Source organism: Vulpes lagopus, chromosome 17 (genome assembly GCF_018345385.1).
Source record: "Vulpes lagopus strain Blue_001 chromosome 17, ASM1834538v1, whole genome shotgun sequence".
NCBI classification, from domain to species: Eukaryota; Metazoa; Chordata; class Mammalia; order Carnivora; family Canidae; genus Vulpes; species Vulpes lagopus.
In genome coordinates, this window is record NC_054840.1 from 39,957,689 (window position 1) to 39,979,918 (window position 22,230).

Here is a 22,230-nt window from a genome sequence, read left to right on the forward strand (position 1 = left end):
GAGTGCTGGGCTGGTGCTGAAGATGAACATGACCCCCTAAGGCTCTGTGAGGTGAATTCATTTGCTTTCATTTTACTTTTGCTCAGGCAGCGGCTCGATCTGCATCATCCATGCTACGTCTAAACAGAAGTTAACAGGACCTTGTCGGTTTCCGGGCACACTCATGTTTCTGCCAGCATGGGAGTTTATAATTACAGGGTGGCCTGCAGCAGCAATTCCTTCCATGCCAGAATGTTCTAGCACATGGTTGCTTCTGATTTCTCTTTCTAGAATAGTAGATTGGCTAAGGTGCTTACTGTGTCTCAGTAGTACCTACCAAGGCAACTCCAGAAACCATGAGCCTCAACCCATCGAAATGTTTTAACAACATGTGTTTCTTTGTAAAAAGTAAACATCATGCCTGAAGTGCAGCCACACACAAGACCATGATTCTGGAAGGGCAGAAAACATCTACTAAATTAGCAACCACTATCATCCTGGAGCCATTTGGCCCCAGTTGCTTGGACGGAGTCATGACAAGTCAGCATTTCTTCCAGAGGGGGCAAGGGAATGAGTCTTGGCCACCAGCACACACTGATGAAGAAACACCGAGTCATCACCTCACAATGGGTACAAACCTTTGTTCTTCTCCAAAGGAGCAGAAGAAGGGGCATGTGTACTCTCTATATCAAGTATGCCGTCTTTCCCATAGCCAAAGATTTGCCAATTACGGAAACTTCTCTATATTCTGAAGAGGTTACTTGCCTCTGAGTAATCTTTTAAGAGAAAATTCGACTTTCATCTGTTTCCAAATGAAGCTTGCAGAGAAACTTTTGATATTGCCCAGGTGCATTAAATGGGCAACATGCAGCATCTGTCAGAAGCAGTGGTGCATAGTTGCTTTGAATATCAGAATAAGCAGAGGCATGCAGCAGTGGATGATGTCAGGGGACAGAGGTACTGCTGCCATTTCCTTCTGGTTTAAGCCATCAATCACCTCAGCCTTTCGCATGTGGCTGGATTTCCTTGGCAACAAGATAAACCACCACTGAGGGTTTTGTGTTGGGGCAAATCCAAATTTTAGCAAAATCTAATTATTTTAAAATCATGAAATAGATGCATAACGTGCATAGCAGTAGGTGTTCCTTTAGTTCCACTGGCCTCATGCATCCATTGGCAAGGCCTTAATGCACAGAAGCACCATGATGTTTATTTTCCATCACACATATTGAGCCCTTCCTCTCAATTTGAAAGAATGGATGGGGTATATTTTCAATTATTTAACTCATCCCCCAAACTATCCTACACATCATAATATGTGCATAATAATAGTTTTGCCTTAAGCCATCCATATTTGTTTGGTGTGAAACATCACCTTAATAACACTGTAAACCTTAACTATTTTTTTCCACAAAGACAATTCTTTGCTTAGAGAAGCACAAAAAAAAAGAAAACAGAGGGAAAGTAAATGGGGTCTAGTTCTAATTTAGCTAAGAGTGGGAAAGAGATGTGACAATAATCTTACAGGGTGCAAATTTAAGAAAATATGCTGAAGCTGGGAGTCTTGATCTCGGCCTAAACAAATATTTATGACTATCAACTTGAGTCATGTGTTTTCTTAAAATAACAAGTTCACATATATCTCATGAGCATAGATACAAGGAAGTTATGGAATTTAAACAAGATTGGTGGCATTATTGAGAATTGAGATTCTTTTTTGAGAGTCAACCTTGCAATCCATTTGCCAAACACTTGAGGGGAACTTTGATGAACTAAAACCAAATATTATCTAGAACAACAATGTGTATAATCAAGAAGAGTACTCTGAAAGCCCATATCAAGGTCACTTATGTTGTTAGCACTCCAACAAGTAAAACTGCACATTTTAGAAGGTGAGGGAGAAAAGTGAAAGCTAATGTTTACATATTATTTCAATGATCACATATATTCCCAGAAAGGTACTGCTATATGCTTAAATGTTCTCATTCATCAAATCCTCGTGGCTCTATGAGGTGCTTCTCTAGTGATCTCCACTTTACAAAACCCAAAAGTACAGTGTTCACAGAAAGGCTTGCTCTCATGCTCATGTTTCGGAAATTCCCTTTATGTCAATAGGTAAATATAATACAAACATATGATGTATGTAAATATGCAGTATAATATGTGTAAATATACAATATACAAATACATAAATATATGTAAGAGAAATTTCCTGATATGTAATCCTATAACCTAGAGATTTTCAGCAGGCACAAATATTTTTTTCAAGAAGTTAACTGTTGAGTGCAATAAGATCTCTCTGTTCTTAACCACATGATAAACCAGAATATACACCTTTTTAATAACAACTCACATACTTTGTCCTTTTATCAATTCTTATTAAATGCCATTTTAATGATCACCTGTGGGTACTGTAAGATGCTGAACTACTTCTAAATCAAGTGACAAAACTGAAATATGGTCATAGAATTTTAGAAGGGTTATGTTTACTGGATTCTATTTTTTATTTTTTTAAAAGATTATTTGACAAAGAGAGAGAGAGTACAAGCAGGGGGGAGCAGCAGGCAGAGGGAGAGGGAGAACCAGGCTCCCTGCTAAGCAGAGAGCCCGACTTGGGGCTCAATCTCAGACCCTGAGATCATGACCTGAGCTGAAGGCAGATGCTTCACTAAGTGACCACCTAGATGCCCCTGTTTACTGGATTCTAATGATCTCATTTGGTCAATCCACATGTTTTAATTAGATATCCTTTTAGTCACTCATTTAGCACATGTATATTGGGATTGCCTGGGATATTAGCCCTCTGAGAGGCCCTGCACCACCATCCTTGGTTAGCACTTTTGCTACCGTGCTGGACAATGGAAACTTTATCTTGAGAGGCAGTGTGCTGTTAATAAGAATTCTAACCTGTGACCAGCTCCCGGATCTCCAGGTCGGTGGTCTTGCGGAGTAACCTCACCAGCGCTGGGATGCCACCGCAGTTTTTCAGGGCAATTTTGTTATCATCATTGGCCTTCCCATACACCAAGTTTCTCAAGGCTCCACAGGCACTACGGTGGACTTCTGTCATCCGATGATCCAGCAGGTCCACCAGGAGCTGGATGCCTCCTTGTCTCCTTATCTGTAAGAGCACAGGGAACATCTTTTGCTTTAGAGAGTAAGCTTTCATTTAGACCGAACAGGTTTTTCATATGAAGCAATTGCTACAATTAATTTCACTGAGCTGAATTAAAGCACACAAAGGAAAAAGAGAACAAACAGGTGTTCTTAGATTCTATTGCCTTTTCTTGCTTTAATATCCTACTGATAAAATTCCAAACATAACCTGTCGCGCGCGTTGGGGCAACAAACGTCCAGGGATGAGGGCAAGGGAATGAGGAGAAGAAAGAAGACATAGACAGATTGGGAGCAGGAGGGACATATGGCTGGATTCAGCCACGATGCCAACTTTATTTGTGTTATTCACTCTTTTATAAAGCAGGGTTGTATATCAAGCAGGATATCTTAAGCTTAGTTCTCCAAACATGTCCTTTCACAATAGATAGCAATAGTATGCGCCCTTGAATAGATAGCAGCGGTATGTGTCCTTGAGCCACAAGCCTTTAACAACAAGGGTGAGACAGGTGGGCGTTGGAAGAGTCAACAGAGAGCCATTGCTCGATCCACTAACCCCTTCCTGGCACGCGGCTCCCAACAATAACCTCTTTTCAAGTTATAGATTTTGGAAAGGTGATTTTAACTTCATAATAGATGTCATGGACATTTCTCTCTCTAAAAATATGGCACATACTCACAGCATGAAGCAGATGGAGGAGCAAAAGAAGTTTCTCACTCTTGAGACTTATTAAATTTAACCACTGTCTTAAAGGGCTGTCGGATTGATATACAAAATATTAAAGTTATGCTTAATCAGAACATTCTCCCAACATTTTAAAGAAACCAGAATGAAAAGCCTGAAGAATTAGGATTTTCATCTAAGTAGCCCTAAAAGATAAGAAGTCACAAAAAGAGCTCGTGAAAACACTAAGACCAGTGCATGTTATGCTTAACTCAGGTATTTGATTAATGACACAATCATGTTAATTTTGATGTTCCTTCTACCTAAGATAGTTTTGATTTTTTAAATAAATAAATGGAAAAAAAACCTTGTGAGATGTCTCTAGATGGGCCTTCTCCTTGCTGTCCTTACTTTTTAGACCAATTTTTAAATTAAAATGGAAAACAAATAGGCTGCTTAACATGCAGACCATTTCATGGAGTTCTCATCAGCAAAGCTGTATGTGAACACTTCTGCATTGATATGGGAAAAATAACAGGATTCATTCAGTAATACTGTCTTCTTTCTTTTAACTTCAAAGTCCCTCGGGGATTGGGAAATTATGGTCTGTTTTGAATGGTTATAATTTGGCATTTTCCCTGCTTAGTTTTCTTTTCTTTTCTTTTTTTGAAGATTTTATTTATTTATTCATAAGAGACAGGGAGAGAAGCAGAGACACAGGCAGAGGGAGAAGCAAGCTCCCCATGGGGAGCCAGATGTGGGACTCGATCCCAGGACCCTGGGATCACAACCTGAGCCAAAGGCAAACACTCACCACTGAGCCACCCAGGTGCCCTTCTGCTTAGTTTTCTTATCACAAAAAACTCATCCCACAGATGTGCTAGACACATAGCTAAATTCTCACCATTTCAAGGTCTGAAAATTCGACTTTCTCTGTGAAGCTCCTCCAACCACACTACTGAACCATATCCCCTCCCTGAATCTAGTATTCTTCTTTTACCTGAATCCATTACAGAATTCTTCATATCCCTCATCATGTCCTAGCTTTTTATTGTGTTTATTGTCATTGACTGTCTGCTGGACTGTGTGTTCTTGGAGGGCAGGTCTGTTTTTGTTCACTGATAGATCTCTATCCCTTCCCCAAGGCCGGTGCCAGTCACATAGCAGATCCTGAACAAAAATTTGTTGAGTGAACGAGGAGGAAGACTATTACCTGTGACAGTAGTGTTTCTCAGATTCATTAGAACTTGGCTCTTGAAAACTGAGTAATCTTTTAAGAGAATATATTTAAGGAGAAAAACTCCTTTCTGGGCTCAGCTAGCAATGTCTCCAGGTGGCTACTGAAGCTCTTCCCACGCCAGCTTACAGATCAGATGAGGCCCTGCATCATTCACGTGAGATGGGCCATCTGAGAATTCAGAACATGCCTGTAGGAATTACTTTCATCCACCAACAAAATGAAAACAGAAAAAGCTGAAATTTGCATAGAACTCCTGGCCTCAAAATCCCTAATTTGGAGAACATGAATGAGAACAGGATCCTAAGAGAACAGGACCCATAAGAACAGGATGGAAAGGGAAGGACAGACACCTGGGACAGGGCTGCTGAGGAGGGCACTGGCTTCTCTGAGGTGCCTGTATAGGCTACAGTGGTGAGTGCACCCAGGGAGAGTGGCCATGGGTGTTGTTGAATCCACTAAAAAAGTGAGAAAGAAGTAGAAAGCAACTTTTCCCCAACATGCAGTTTTATCAGTGCTTCTTGCTTGGCACCCAACTCAAGAGAGATGAAGTTTGCATTCACTATGTATGTATCCCATACACATCTGGGTTATAACCACATTTGCATTATAAGAATGCTTCAGAAATTATTTTCCATTTGTACAGAAATTTAAACTATGAATTTTGTTTTCTCCAAGTGTATGTATTTGCATGTGTATGCTTTACTTTAAAAATATCTGGGTTTGATGGTCTTAATAATGATGAAACCATTAAAAAAAAGAGGCAATAAGGACACCTGGATGGCTCAGTGGTTGAGTGTCTGCCTTCTGCTCAGGTCATGATCCCAGGATCCTGGATTTGAGTCCCACATCAGGCTCCCCACAGAGAGCCTGCTTCTCCTTCTGCCAATGTCTCTGCCTCTCTCTGTGCCTCTCATGAATAAATGAATAAAATCTTTAAAAAAACAAAAATAAAACAGAGGCAATAAAGCCGTTTGTACAGTTAACTAATTGGTTATATATTAAAAGCAGATGTGTAGTAAATCTATCATCTTACCTGTATCTATATATTTAGCCATATTGTATATTATAATTAGTATTCCTAATTTATAACTTATTTCCCATTCATACAACTTAATGGATTAAGCTATTAAAATATTATTTCAAAGCATTAAAAGAAAAAAATGAATTCAAAACAAATACAGAATCAATTCTTTTTTTTTTTTTTTTTTAATTAACTTTTATTGGTGTTTAATTTACCAACATACAGAAAAACACCCAGTGCTCATCCCGTCAAGTGACCACCTCAGTGCCCGTCACCCATTCCCCTCCAACACCCGCCCTCCTCCCCTTCCACCACCCCTAGTTCGTTTCCCCGAGTTAGGAGTCTTTATGTTCTGTCTCCCTTCCTGATATTTCCCAACATTTCTTTTCCCTTCCTTTATACTCCCTTTCACTATTATTCATATTCCCCAAATGAATGAGAACATACACTGTTTGTCCTTCTCCGATTGACTTATTTCACTCAGCATAATACCCTCCAGTTCCATCCACGTTGAAGCAAATGGTGGGTATTTGTCGTTTCTAATTGCTGAGTAATATTCCATTGTATACATAAACCACATCTTCTTTATCCATTCATCTTTCGATGGACACCGAGGCTCCTTCCACAGTTTGGCTATTGTGGCCATTGCTGATAGAAACATCGGGGTGCAGGTGTCCCGACGTTTCATTGCATCTGAATCTTTGGGGTAAATCCCCAACAGTGCAATTGCTGGGTCGTAGGGCAGGTCTATTTTTAACTCTTTGAGGAACCTCCACACAGTTTTCCAGAGTGGCTGCACCAGTTCACATTCCCACCAACAGTGTAAGAGGGTTCCCTTTTCTCCGCATCCTCTCCAACATTTGTTGTTTCCTGCCTTGTTAATTTTCCCCATTCTCACTGGTGTGAGGTGGTATCTCATTGTGGTTTTGATTTGTATTTCCCTGATGGCAAGTGATGCAGAGCATTTTCTCATGTGCATGTTGGCCATGTCCATGTCTTCCTCTGTGAGAGTTCTCTTCATGTCTTTTGCCCATTTCATGATTGGATTGTTTGTTTCTTTGGTGTTGAGTTTAATAAGTTCTTTATAGATTTTGGAAACTAGCCCTTTATCTGATATGTCATTTGCAAATATCTTCTCCCATTCTGTAGGTTGTCTTTTAGTTTTGTTGACTGTATCCTTTGCTGTGCAAAAGCTTCTTATCTTGATGAAGTCCCAATAGTTCATTTTTGCTTTTGTTTCTTTTGCCTTCGTGGATGTATCTTGCAAGAAGTTACTGTGGCCAAGTTCAAAAAGGGTGTTGCCTGTGTTCTCCTCTAGGATTTTGATGGAATCTTGTCTCACATTTAGATCTCTCATCCATTTTGAGTTTATCTTTGTGTATGGTGAAAGAGAGTGGTCCAGTTTCATTCTTCTGCATGTGGATGTCCAATTTTCCCAGCACCATTTATTGAAGAGACTGTCTTTCTTCCAATGGATAGTCTTTCCTCCTTTATCGAATATTAGATGGCCGTACATTTCAGGGTCCACTTCTGGGTTCTCTATTCTGTTCCATTGATCTATGTGTCTGTTTTTGTGCCAGTACCACACTGTCTTGATGACCACAGCTTTGTAATACAACCTGAAATCTGGCATTGTGATGCCCCCAGCTAAGGTTTTCTTTTTTAAAATTCCCCCGGCTATTCGGGGTCTTTTCTGATTCCACACAAATCTTAAAATAATTTGTTCTAACTCTCTGAAGAAAGTCCATGGTATTTTGATAGGGATTGCATTAAACGTATAAATTGCCCTGGGTAACATTGACATTTTTACAATATTAATTCTGCCAATCCATGAGCATGGAATATTTTTCCATCTCTTTGTGTCTTCCTCAATTTCTTTCAGAAGTGTTCTATAGTTTTTAGGGTATAGATCTTTTACCTCTTTGGTTAGGTTTATTCCTAGGTATCTTATGCTTTTGGGTGCAATTGTAAATGGGATTGACTCCTTAATTTCTCTTTCTTCAGTCTCATTGTTAGTGTATAGAAATGCCATTGATTTCTGGACATTGATTTTGTATCCTGCCACGCTACCAAATTGCTGTATGAGTTCTAGCAATCTGGGAGTGGAGGCTTTTGGGTTTTCTATGTAGAGTATCATGTCATCGGCGAAGAGGGAGAGTTTGACTTCTTCTTTGCCAATTTGAATGCCTTTAATGTCTTTTTGTTGTCTGATTGCTGAGGCGAGGACTTCCAGAACTATGTTGAACAGCAGTGGTGAGAGTGGACATCCCTGTCTTGTTCCTGATCTTAGGGGAAAGGCTCCCAGTGCTTCCCCATTGAGAATGATATTTGCTGTGGGCTTTTCGTAGATGGCTTTTAAGATGTCGAGGAAAGTTCCCTCTATCCCAACACTCTGAAGGGTTTTGATCAGGAATGGATGCTGTATTTTGTCAAATGCTTTCTCTGCATCTAATGAGAGTATCATATGGTTCTTGGTTTTTCTCTTGCTGATATGGTGAATCACATTGATGGTTTTACGAGTGTTGAACCAGCCTTGTGTCCCAGGGATAAATCCTACTTGGTCATGGTGAATAATTTTCTTAATGTGTTGTTGGATCCTATTGGCTAATATCTTGTTGAGAATTTTTGCATCCATGTTCATCAGGGATATTGGTCTGTAATTCTCCTTTTTGGTGGGGTCTTTGTCTGGTTTCGGAATTAAGGTGATGCTGGCCTCATAGAACGAATTTGGAAGTACTCCATCTCTTTCTATCTTTCCAAACAGCTTTAGTAGAATAGGTATGATTTCTTCTTTAAACGTTTGATAGAATTCCCCTGGGAAGCCATCTGGCCCTGGACTCTTGTGTCTTGGGAGGTTTTTGATGACTGCTTCAATTTCCTCCCTGGTTATTGGCCTGTTCAGGTTTTCTATTTCTTCCTGCTCCAGTTTTGGTAGTTTGTGGCTTTCCAGGAATGCGTCCATTTCTTCTAGATTTCCTAATTTACTGGCGTACAGCTGTTCATAATATGTTTTTAAAATCGTTTGTATTTCCTTGGTGTTGGTAGTGATGTCCCCTTTCTCATTCATGATTTTATTAATTTGAGTCTTCTCTCTCTTCTTTTTAATAAGGTTGGCTAATGGTTTATCTATCTTATTAATTCTTTCAAAGAACCAACTCCTGGTTCTGTTGATCTGTTCCACAGTTCTTTTGGTCTCGATATCATTGAGTTCTGCTCGAATTTTAATTAACTCTCTTCTTCTGCTGGGGGTGGGGTCTATTTGTTGCTTTTTCTCTAGTTCCTTTATGTGTAAGGTGAGCTTTTGTATTTGAGATCTTTCCTGTTTTTGAATGTATGCTTGTATTGCGATGTATTTCCCCCTCAGGACTGCTTTTGCTGCATCCCAAAGATTTTGAACGGTTGTATCTTCATTTTCATTAGTTTCCATGAATCTTTTTAATTCTTCCTTAATTTCCTGGTTGACCTTTTCATCTTTTAGCAGGATGGTCCTTAACCTCCACGTGTTTGTGGTCCTTCCATACTTCTTGTTGTGATTAAGTTCTAATTTCAAGGCATTATGGTCTGAGAATATACAGGGGACTATCCCGATCTTTTGGTATCGGTTCAGACCCGATTTGTGACCCAGTATGTGGTCTATTCTGGAGAAAGTTCCATGTGCACTTGAGAAGAATGTGTATTCAGTTGAGTTTGGATGTAAAGTTCTGTAGATATCTGTGAAATCCATCTGGTCCAGTGTATCATTTAAAGCTCTCGTTTCTTTGGAGATGTTGTGCTTAGAAGACCTATCCAGGGTAGAAAGAGCTAGATTGAAGTCACCAAGTATAAGTGTATTATTATCAAGGTATTTCTTGAGTTTGGTTATTAATTGGTTTAAATATTTGGCAGCTCCCACATTCGGGGCATATATATTGAGGATTGTTAAGTCCTCTTGTTGGATAGATCCTTTGAGTATGAGATAGTGTCCCTCTTCATCTCTCACTATAGTCTTCGGGGTAAATTTTAATTTATCTGATATAAGGATGGCAACCCCTGCTTTCTTTTGAGGACCATTTGAATGGTAAATGGTTCTCCAACCTTTTATTTTCAGGTTGTAGGTGTCCTTCTGTCTAAAATGAGTCTCTTGTAGACAGCAAATAGATGGGTCCTGCTTTTTTATCCAGTCTGAAACCCTGCGCCTTTTGATGGGGTCATTAAGCCCGTTCACGTTCAGAGTTACTATTGATAGATATGAGTTTAGTGTCATCATATCTATTCAGTCCTTGTTTTTGTGGATTGTTCCACTGAACTTCTTCTTAAAGGGGAATTTTAAGAGTCCCCCTTAAAATTTCTTGCAGAGCTGGTTTGGAGGTTACATATTCTTTCAGTTCCTGCCTGTCTTGGAAGCTCTTTATCTCTCCTTCCATTTTGAATGAAAGCCTTGCGGGGTAAAGTATTCTTGGTTGCATGTTCTTTTCATTTAGGACCCTGAATATATCCTGCCAGCCCTTTCTGGCCTGCCAGGTCTCTGTGGAGAGGTCTGCTGTTACCCTAATATTCCTCCCCATAAAAGTCAGGGACTTTTTTTCTCTTGCTGCTTTAAGGATCTTCTCCTTATCTTTGGAATTTGCAAGCTTGACTATTAAATGTCGAGGTGTTGAACGGTTTTTGTTGATTTTAGGGGGGGATCTCTCTATTTCCTGGATCTGAGTGCCTGTTTCCCTTCCCAGATTCGGAAAGTTTTCAGCTAGGATTTGTTCAAATACATATTCTGGCCCTCTGTCCCTTTCCGCGCCCTCGGGAACCCCAATTAAACGTAGGTTTTTCTTCCTCAGGCTATCATTTATTTCCCTTAATCTATCCTCATGGTCTTTTAATTGCCTGTCTCTTTTTTCCTCAGTTTCCCTCTTTGCCATCAACTTGTCTTCTATGTCACTCACTCGTTCTTCCACCTCGTCAAGCCTCGTCGTTAGGACTTCTAGCTTGGATTGCATCTCATTTAATTGATTTTTAATTTCTGCCTGATTAGATCTAAATTCTGCAGTCATGAAGTCTCTTGAGTCCTTTATGGTTTTTTCTAAAGCCACCAGTAGCTGTAAAATAGTGCTTCTGAATTGGCTTTCTGACATTGAATTGTAATCCATATTTTGTAACTCTGTGGGAGAGTGGGCTGTTTCTGATTCTTTTTTTTGAGGGGTTTTCCTTCTAGTCATTTTGCTCAGTGCAGAGTGGCCAAAAACAAGTTGTATTGGGAAAAGGAGAAAAAGAGAGAGAAGGAAAGAAAAGAGAAAAAGAAAAAAGAGAAAGAAGAAAAAAATAGGGGAAAAAGAGAAGAAAAAGAAAGAAAAAGAAAGAAAGGAGAAAAAAGAAAAAAGGGGGGGTGGGGGAAGCAATCAGAAATCAAGAAGAAAGAGAGAAAAAAAAAGCGCAAAACAAAACAAAACAAAAAAAAAAAAAAAAAAAAAAAAAAAAAACAAAAAAACAAAAAACAAAAAAAACCACGGGGGAGTATCTTCCGATTCTGTGTAGTTTAAGTCCCTTGACTTCCCTTGGAACTGGTCCGTCTCGCTGGTCTTCTGGGGGAGGGGCCTGCTGTGCTGATTCTCAGGTGTTGGCACTTGGGGGAGCTGCTCTGCCCCTGCCTGGTGCAGGGCTCAGTGGGGGTTGTTGACCCCGTGAGGCCCCGGGAGGAAGCCACAGTGTCGGGGGCAGCTCTGGGACCCTGGATCCAGCCCCCGCAGTAGCTCCGGGGCTCTCCGTCTGCAGGGCCTGGGGGCTCCGGGGCGGGGCCGCTGATCTGCTCAGTTCCAGGCAGGAGCGTCCTTGCTGTCCTGGGCCCTCCCGGCCTCTGCCTGTCCCGGGGGAGGCCGGATCCTGGGCTGTGTTCCGGCGCCCTGTGCTCCGGGGCCTGCGCTGTTGGATTCGCGCTCCCGGCGGTGCAGCCCCCTCCGCGGAGCCGCCGCCCGAGCCCCTCCGAGCTGTTCCCGGAGCCGCGCAGCCCCCTCCGCGCGGAGCTTCTTCCTCCGCCCGAGCCGCCGCCGCCGAGCTGCTCCCGGAGCCCCGCAGCCCCCTCCGCGGAGCCGCCGCCCGAGCCCCTCCGAGCTGTTCCCGGAGCCGCGCCGCCCCCTTCGCGCGGAGCTTCTTCCTCCGCCCGAGCCGCCGCCGCTGAGCTGTTCCCGGAGCCGCGCAGCCCCCTCCGCGGAGCCGCCGCCCGAGCCCCTCCGAGCTGCTCCGGGTCCCGCCGAGCGCTGCAGCCCTTAGGGAGCTCGGCGCACTCTCCGGGGCGCAGTTCCTCTGTTACTGTCCCAGGGAGCCCGAGGGCGTCCTCGCCTTTCTGGGGATCCTGCTCCAATTCCCGGGGAGCCCCTTTCCGCGGGGAAGGTCGGTGCAGCTCCTGCTCCTCCGGGACGGGGCTCTCCTGTCCTGGGGACACTCGCCCCGGCCTCAGCCCGGCTCCTCGCGGGGCCCCTCCCCCTTGGAGGCCTTTTGTTTCTTTATTTCTTTTTTCCCCGTCTTCCTACCTTGATAGAAGCGCGAACTCTTCTCACTGTAGCGTTCCAGCTGGTCTCTCTTTACATCTCAGGCCGAATTCGTAGGTTTTCAGGATGATTGGATGGTTTTCTAGGTAATTTGCTGAGGACAGGTGACCTGGAGACCCTGCTCCTCCGCCATCTTGCCCCTCCCCCTACAGAATCAATTCTTAATGCTACAATGTGAGCACAATGTTTTCAGTGACCCCTAATTAATGCCATATATGTAAATTTATAATGAAATCTTAAGATTCATTTTAATCCATTTAGAGAAACACAATTAAGATGACAAGCTTTTTCATTTGCTCTTATTTTGGGGGGCATCACTGGGTCATATATATATAAAACACTTTTGTTTTCTTGGGTTGAATTTGTAAGAATCTGGGAATCCTAAAGCCAAACAGTCAGAATTGAGTTCACAGACATGAAATGTGATAGTCAGGCCCTTGGCTCTGCCTCCTGCTTCTGCCTACACCACCTAAAAGGATGGGGAGGGAAGGCGAGAAGTGGACTTTGGTTCTCTTGCAGGGTCTCTACCCATGGCAGGACTTCTGGGTGCTGTGGATTGCTGTGGATGGATCGGGGTGCTGCTGTCCTCTGCTCTTTACCCCTGCTTTGCTTTGCTCCGGGATCCTGCTCCCAGTAACTTCTCCTTCCACCCAACTCTTATTGTTTCTTCTTATAGCCAACCCTAAACTCTGAGAAGACTCCAAATGAACTCATGCTAAACATTAATAAAGTACAACTTCTCTTTGAGAAATGATCAGGGGAAACTCTTTTCTTTGAAATTACACCTTTACTTCCTCTCCCACTAACTGGCCAGCAATCTCTTTTCCATTTCTGCTCTCCATGGGGCACTGCACACCCAGCAGGAGGGGCCCTTGTTCTAGCCCACATGCTATCATTCCAGGCCAGTTCACCCTCTTCCCTTTCTCCCTTCATCATTTTCACACAGAATTCTTCAAAAGTGTATGTTTGATATTTATGACAACAGGACTAATAAGATGTAATATAATATCTAATATATGTAAGATAGAACAAAATGAAATGCATAAGAACAACATCTGCTGTATGGTAGTAAGTTAGTAAATATTTATCAGACAAATGGAAGAATAGTGTGGTTGGTTGTCATGTTCATTTCCTTTTCCCCGTTATTTTTACCACTTTAAAATAGGCCTTATTTTTATTTTTAAAAAAGATTTTATTTATTTATTTGAGAGAGAGCAAGAGAGGGAGAAAGATTGTGAGAGCAAGCACGAGTGAGGAAGAGATGGAGAGGGAGAAGCAGACGCCCTGCTGAGCAGGGAGCCCGATGCAGGACTCAATCCCAAGACCCTGAGATCATGACCCAAGCTGAGGGCAGATGCTTAACTGACTGGAGCTATCCAGGTGCCCCCCAAAATAGACCTTATTTTTAGAGGACTTTTCCATTCACAGCAAAAATGCACAAAAAGTACAGTGAATTCCCAGGTTCCATCTGTGCCCACCACACATACACAGCCTCTCCATTATCGAATGTACTGAGCAGTAAAATGGTTACAAATGATGAACCTCCGCTGATACATCATAATGACCCCAAGTCCACAGTTTACGTTATGGGTCATTCTCCATGTTGTGCATTCTCTGGGTCTTGAAAATCGTATAATGACACGTTATCCACCATTATAGTATCATACAGGATAATTCCACTGCCCGAAAGTGCTCTGTGATCTACCTATTCATGCATTTAAGATTTCCTCATGTCTTTGATGGTGTGATAGCTCATTTCTTTTTAGTGTTGAATAATATTTCATTGTGTGGACATAGTACACTTTAGATATCCATTCACCTACTAAAGGACAGCATGTCACTTCTAAGTTTTCAGATCCTTTCGGTAAAAACCAAGGAGCACAATTGCTGGGTTGTATAGTACAAGAATGTTTTTGTAAGAAACTGTCAAACAGTCTTCCAAGGTGGTTGTACCATTTTGCATTCTTACCAGAAATGAATGAGAATTCTTACTGCTCCACATCCTTGTCAGAATTGGGTGTTGTCAGTTTTTTGGATTTTGGCCATTCTCATAGTTTATAGTGGTATTTCAATGTGTTTCTGTCTCTTTTAAAACTGACTTGTGATTCATTTACTTATATTAATACCAATGACTGAATAAAAACCATCAATGTTGAAATAAATATACGGAAAACAAAAGCTTGCATTAGATCTGGAATGAACAAGTTTCCTATCTGCTACCTTCCTGAACTTGATAGACTCAAGGAATGACCAGAAAGACCTTTTCAGACATAACTTGAGTAGACAGCCTTAAATTCGATTACTAAATGATACTTTGATAGATAGTCCACTTTGGTCAGTCGTTCCTATGTCAATAGCTCACGTTTATTTGTATGCTTTCCTGTAAACTTCAGGTATCTAGACTGAGAGAGTAGTTTACAGGATGTAAGGAAGATGGAGGCTGATGAACCCCACAGCAGAAGAAATAAAAAGATCAACCAATCAAACAAAACAAAACTATGTCCTTCTGCCGGCCCTTTCAGGTTGTTTAGAGAGCGGGCATTGTCCAACCTGATGCAGTCTCTCAGGGACGAAGTCTGGGACCCATGTGCATGGAGTCAGTGCAGCTCACCCAGTTTGTATCAGGGGAAAGTGAAAATTGTGCATGCCTTTGCCACACAGAAACCCACTGTTTGCAAATGTTTATACAATTTAAGCTCTGGAACTGAAAGTATCTAAAAGTCATTCAAGAGTAAGATGCAATGGTTTACTTCCTTGAATTCTCATTACAAGGCAGTATATATATATATATAAGCATTTTAAATCAGGAAACGAACGGATGGGGAATTAAATTAAATATAAGAAAAATGCAGGTAATGCAAGATATCACCCATTGCAAAAAATGAGGCCTTGCCACATAGTGAACTTGTTACTCTTAACAGTATCTGCATTTGTTTAGAATAAAATATATTTACCAATGAATTAGCTATTATCATTAAATTGATATCAACATCAATGAATAATTTAGAACATATCCAATTATAGCAGTGTTTGCGAGCTCATGGCGCTCTTCATAAAATGATTGATGATGATGATAGATGGTGGGTTACAGAGTACTTTAATAGGGAATAGAATTCTTCTTGGGGATGCCTATTTTCATTTAGAAAAACACTAGGAAAAGTTGCTTTGAGGATAGTGAGACCCTGAGGGCATTGGCTACAGGTGTTCTTGGCAAGAAGAGACTGAGGTTCAGCCTCTGAACCTGGGAGGAATTTGGAACTGGGGGGAGGGCGAAGGAAGAGGCTAGAGTAGCCTTTTTTAAAACCTACTGGTGATGAAATAAGATCCTCAAACAGCTAAGGACCTGGGTTTCCATACTTCTCAAGGATCTACTTGGTTTTAACCAAAGTGGATATATCCTTGGGCTTCGGGTTTAGTGCTAATAGAAACTAAGCTGGACTTCAAACTCCAAGTAAACTTAAATAATGGACCACAGGATTCATAATATACAGTACCTCCTCTCACTTTAGATATGTATAAACAATCAACTTGCAATGTCTGCGAAATGGTTTACAGGAAGCTGACTAAGAAGAGGTACATCAGGGGCGCCTGGGTGGCTCAGTGGTTGAGCTCTGCCTTTGGCCCAGGGCATGATCCCAGGGTCCTGGGATCGAGTCTTGCATTGGGCTCCCCACAGGGAGCCTGCTTCTCCCTCTGCCTGTGTCTCTCTGCCTCTCTCTTTGTGCCTCTCATGAATAAAAAAATAAAATCTTTACTTTTAAAAATTTTATTTATTTATTCAGAGAGAGAGGCAGAGACACAGGCAGAGGGAGAAGCAGACTCCATGCAGGGAGCCCAATGTGGGACTGGATCACCCTGATGTGGGACTTGATCCCGGGTCTCCAGGATCAAACCCCAGGCCGCAGGCGGCGCTAAACCGCTGCGCCACCAGGGCTGCCTTCCTTTTTTTTTTTTTTTTTAAAGAGGCACTTTGGACTCAGTGATTTTAATAAATTTTTAATTAACAGTTGTTGTTTAAACAGTAAAAAATAGCTATTGCTTTATATTCCCTATTAGTGCTTAAAAATTAAAGACTTTTCTCTGCTTAAAAAGCTACCAGAAGATACATAGTTTGTGAATCTGAAGCCAGACGCTGAACCAGAGGTAATTGAAACTCACTTTTCAATTGTAGTGTAGAAACTGCGAAGTTATCAGTTTGTAAAATACATATTTTACCTCACTGAATTCCACCCCTTGCCTGTAAAGCTAGTTAGCCAGTCAGTGTTTCCATAGAGTTTGAACTGATGCGTATACACGTAGAGCTGCCTTTGAGCAACACAGAAATACAACTGATGAAGGCCAGGGGCTTTTTTAGTCTTAAGGTAGAAGTTATTTTTGATAATTTTGAGAGAAAATATATCTCTATGATTGTGCAAAATGATCTACTTTCTCCATTCAATAGGTGAACCAAGATGGATTATGTTTCTTTTAAATTATGTGTTAGAGAGCAAGTATATTGCAGTGTTTGGAGGGGGTGCTGGCTTGGAGGCTGGAGCAGCAAGGTTCAAATCATTTTCCTGGTAAACCTGCATCCCCTGAGGCAAGTTACCTAAATGTCTGTAAAACATGAACAAAATGTGAGCCTCTCTCATGGGGTTGTTTTCAGGAGTAAATGAAACTTCAAATGTGAATTACTTAACAAAGAGCTCAACAAATATTATCTGTCAAAGAACTACCCATTGTATTAATTTGTTAAAGGATATTCTCAATTGACTTATTGCCGGTCAATATATGAATTAACTTAATAATATAATGACATATAACAGATGATTGAGTCAGTGAAAGGTATACAATTCAGAGTTATAGCTTCATAAATTTTATTTAGTGCGTCGACTGTTTATTATCTAATAGATCATTAATCTCATCTAGTGTATAACTAATGAGTTTAAATAAGGAATATATTTATTCTAGAGTGAACTGTAGTCATTCTGTAATCATTTAAAAAATATGAGACTGTGATGCATCAATATTGTACCCATAACATACTTTGCTAGATATATTTCCAAGGCAAATACAGTAGTTAATTAATCTGTATTTTTAAAAAGAACAGAAGTACAGTGGTTTTTCTTGTTGAGGTAAGTTAATTGACAAAAGGAAGCATTTAAAAATAATTTTGAGGTGATACTAGTTATTAGGAAAAAAAGAAAATATTTTTTCAAATACAGAGAGAATTAAGCAAAAAAGAGAGAAAGACCATGTTTTGATTTAACAAATGAGCTTCTAATGAACATATTTAAAAATGCAACTTGTAGCAATGATGTAACCAGTCACAAAAGATCTAATGGGTAACAAATTAAATGACTGAGAAGGTTCTAGACTTATGTACACTTCCCAAGTGCTACTCATGTACCATGATGTAGGGTGTGCAGGGGTTTTGGCCTCATCCCTATCTGTGCCTAGCAGAAAGCTATTTTGTTTTTGAACATATGGAAAAGATGAAATAGTCTATGAATATGTTATTACTGTTGTTTGATTCTCCTTATTCTACCCAGTGTAATCTCCATATTCCTAGAATCTTCATCACCCGTTCAGATATCCAAACCTTGTTGCTGGCACTGAGGACCATCACCAAGGCAACTGCCTATTCCTACAACAAAACGAACATCTTGAAGGATAATTCTGGACATTTTTTTCTTTTTTACTATCCTCAACTTTGGAGAAGTGGCTGATACTGTATTAGTTATGGATTGGTAATAGGTTCCTGTCCATAAATCTGATTAAGAAAACCATTTCTCACGAAAATCTCTGAAACAATCTATTTTATGGTAATTCAACATTTCCACTTCTCAGCACCCTCATGATCCCATTCGTTAAAGAAATAAAGGAAAGAAGGAGAAAGACCTTTATTTTAGTCTGAATGTGAATCATGATCGCACACAGTGATGAATTTTACAGGACACTTACAAAAAAATAACCTGAAAATCACCAAACATTACATTTCCCAGAGTCCTTGGCCTTTTCCATCTCTCCTTTTGCTACGTGATCACGAACAGTGAACTTTTCTAAACATCTTCCTGTCTCAGAATGAAATACAGTCAGTCTACACGGATGAACATCAGGATCTTGTATTGAAAATCTTGCTGCTCACCCATGAAGCCAGCACGGAGGCCAAAGAGTCTCCAAACTGTGATCTGCAGGCCAAGGCTGACACTCTGCGTCAACTCAACTCAGTTCTCATAACTGCTGAGTACCAAAGGCAAGCTCCCACATTCCTTTTCAAGAGCACCCAGGAAAGGCCCACACTTTTTTTTTTTTTTTAACAAGAAAGAATTTCAAGCGAGTCCACAAGTTACTTTTCTGAAGACCCCACTCAGACACACTCACCATGTTCCAAATAAATCTCATGGTTTTTACTATCTGGCATAATGTTTGGGCTGTCCTTGTAGTTACAGAATACAACATCACAGAGCAGTGGCAATCACAGAGAATGCCTGCAATAAGTCTCCTTTACTATGTGCCAAATGGAACTCAATCAACATATTTGTGAATGACAAAGCTAAATCTATATATTGTTCAGCATCTCAAAGAGAATTTTAGACAAACACACACAAATTCTGAAAATGCAAACCTTATGAGGCAGGTATATGACTTTGCTGCTTGGAAATCATTAAAAAATCTAAGAATGTGAATATAAGAAACTCATGTATATTACCCCCAAAACTTTCATTGCTGTACTGATGAGACAGCCTTTCATTTGATAATGTTTATGGAATGCTTAGTCTGTCAGGAGCTGGGCCCAGAGGTGGATGAGATAAACAAAGCCCCTTCTTCAAAGGAGCCCACGTACCTGGAGAGGAATTGGAAGTTAAGTAAAGAAACCAGCCAATGGGGCCATTTCATTAGTGAAGAATGGAGGCAACTTTATCTGGAGAAGGACCTAGCAAATTTCCATTTATAATTTGGATCCTTAAAGATGATCCACTAGGATGTATAAAGTTTAAGTTCCTCAAAAACTGGGATCCTCCCAAGTGATAAGAACCATAACGAAGAAACAGCAGGAGAGATGAACAGAGTGTGCAGAATGGTATGAAGGTGGGGTCAGGGTACCATTCGAGCAGACATTCAGGGGACATTCGAGCAGAGACTGAAGACCATGAAGGAGTGACAGCAGGTCCCAAGAAGTGTAAGCAGCCAGGGTGGCTAAAGTACAGTGAAAGAGAGAGAGGAGATGAGAGTGATTGCCGGGCAGAGCAGGGCTGGGGACAGGGGCTCTTAGCCACTGTAAGGGCATTGGTTGACCCTGGGGAAGACGAGACCAAGAGGAGTGACTGAACACACTTCTAAAGACACTGTATGTGCCATGTGGAGAGCAAACTGTTGGCAGCCCAAAGGCAGTAACAGGGACACCATGCAGGGTGTAGATGGTCCAGGTGCAAGCAACATGGTAGCTTTGGATGGGAGTGACGGGAGTCTGAGTGCTAAGAAATGGTCAAATTCTAGCTCTATTTTGCAGGTAGAAAGGAAAATATAACAAAAAGCATCATGACTGACTAAGATTGTTGGCCTTTAATTTTAATAAACAAGTGTGTTGATAATCATCACATAGTAGTTTTTGTCTGATTGACAGATAGCAAAGCGTTTATGAAAGACACAACCCCTAATTTAAATTTCTATTTCACTGGCATTATAAAAGCAAACGTTTAGAAATTGCTATTCTTTTGTTATTGCAAAATGGAAAATAACACCTTTCTAAAATATAAAATTATGCTAAATATAGACATAGGAAAAAGAGAAAAATTATTTTGTATCTTAGATAGCCTATAGTTATAACAAATAATGAGTATTCAAGCAAACATAATATATTCCTCCAAACGGAGTAATAGATAAGTAGAGAAAACTTTCCTATGCATTTATTTTTAAGTTAAATATCTACATTTTTGTAACTTTAAACTGTATCATGTAAGACTTTCACTATACCTATAAAATGATACAGAATATAGAATTTGCTCAAGTGTTTCCTTGTCATGCAAATGTCTTTTCTATTTTAGGTTATGAAGTCATCTATTATGTTCTGAAGATATTTCTGCTCATAGACTCTTCTGAGGTAGTGACAGCCAATATTTACTGTATTAAAAAGTGGTTGAGGAAAGAATTTCACTTTCGTTCAGCTCAGCTGATATTTAGGAAGAAGCACTATTGTGCGTTCCTTGAGGATCTCATAGGCTAATAAGGGAGAAACTCACAGGAACAAATAAGGTGCCATGAAGCCCACAGAAAAGTCATGAAACCAGTGTCCATGGGAAGTGGAGTGAGTTAATTGGTTGTGGAACAGATATGAGCCGAACTGACTTTAAGAGGTTTGAAAACTGGTGAACCATACAACTAGAACATGATTAAACTCTAAAATGTTTGAGATGCAAGAGGTTCATGCTCTATAAAGTAGGGTACACGAATGGCAGCGTTGGGGGAGAAGACTAGGCAACAGTGTACTAGATGGTGGGACATTGTCTTTGCCCTCATATTTACCCAAAGACTAGTGGCATGTGGGTGGAGGCATTTTTATTTTTACAATCAGACTTACATACTTTATGGAATAGAATATAAGGTTTCTATTTTATTTATTTATTTATTTATTTATTTATTTATTTATTTATTTATAGATTGTGCATGTGTGTGCATGAGTGGAGGGCAGGGGGCAGAGGAAGAAGGGAGAGAGGAAATCTCAAGTAGACTCCCCACTGAGTACAGAGCCCCCCAAGGGGCCCAGTCTCATGACTCTGTGATCATGACCTGAACAGAAATCAAGACTCAGTAGCTTACCTGTTGGAGCCACCCAAGATTATAGGATGTTAAAGAAAAAAAAGCACAGAATTTAAGAGAATGTTTGCAGAAAGCTTCTTTGGCCAACAGTCCATAATCCTGCAGCCCACATCGGTGAGGGGTCTGCAGGCATGGGAGGCACACAGAGAATGGTGTCTGCCTTGCACAGTGCATCTCTCAGAGGCGGGAGACAGGGAGTGCTGTGGCATGCCAGGAAGAGATCATACAGGGGCTATCACTGAACACATATAACAAGAAAACATCTAGGGTGACAGGACATGAGGATCCAGTCATAGTTTCTGAGCAAAAGAATTACATGGGAAGTTGTGGCAATGAGGCAAGAGAATTGAGAGACAGTAAAAAAAAGAAGACATTTGGGTAGTATAGTAGTGCATCCTATATATGAAACATTCTCAACCATTTTTCTGGCATTGGGGAATTTATAAATAGTTTAGCATGCATATGAGGCTTTCCAGAACTCTTGATCATTTGTTTCAATTTACTTTGCTTTTCTTATTCCGATAGCTCTGTGCTCTGAGCCCCAGCAAGGTGACTGGTGAAGTCCATCTCGTGATTCTCCAGTTAGCTCCCCACACAGAATCAATGGGTGGAGGCTGCAGGGGATCCCAGAAGCTGAGAAAAAGGGAAAACTCTAAGTTTCACCACTCAGAGCTCCCTGAAGCTCCCCCCACACGGCTGTCAGATGCAACCACTGTGACCAGCTCTTTTGAGAATCCCCAAGCTGTAACATGTCAACCTTATTTTGTCACATGTTTCTACTGAACACAAAGAAAGCTGTTACCAAGGAAATCCGTCCGCAACATGGCATCTTGAAATAGGAGTTATTCAATGATACTGTTCAGCTGATTAAATGTTATTCACTCTTCATTTTGTCCAT

At 40.8% G+C, this 22,230-nt stretch overlaps 1 protein-coding gene across 5 annotated transcripts in view; it reads right to left on the reverse strand.

The window, feature by feature from the left end:
* The window catches only part of CTNND2 (catenin delta 2), a 901,977-nt gene that overhangs the window by 222,942 nt on the left and 656,805 nt on the right, over nucleotides 1-22,230 (reverse strand). For all 5 annotated transcript variants that reach the window (XM_041732004.1, XM_041732005.1, XM_041732002.1 and 2 more), the window contains one exon: nucleotides 2,887-3,100. In XM_041732004.1, the coding sequence (XP_041587938.1) occupies nucleotides 2,887-3,100 (214 nt within the window). The remainder of the gene's footprint in view (nucleotides 1-2,886; nucleotides 3,101-22,230) is intronic.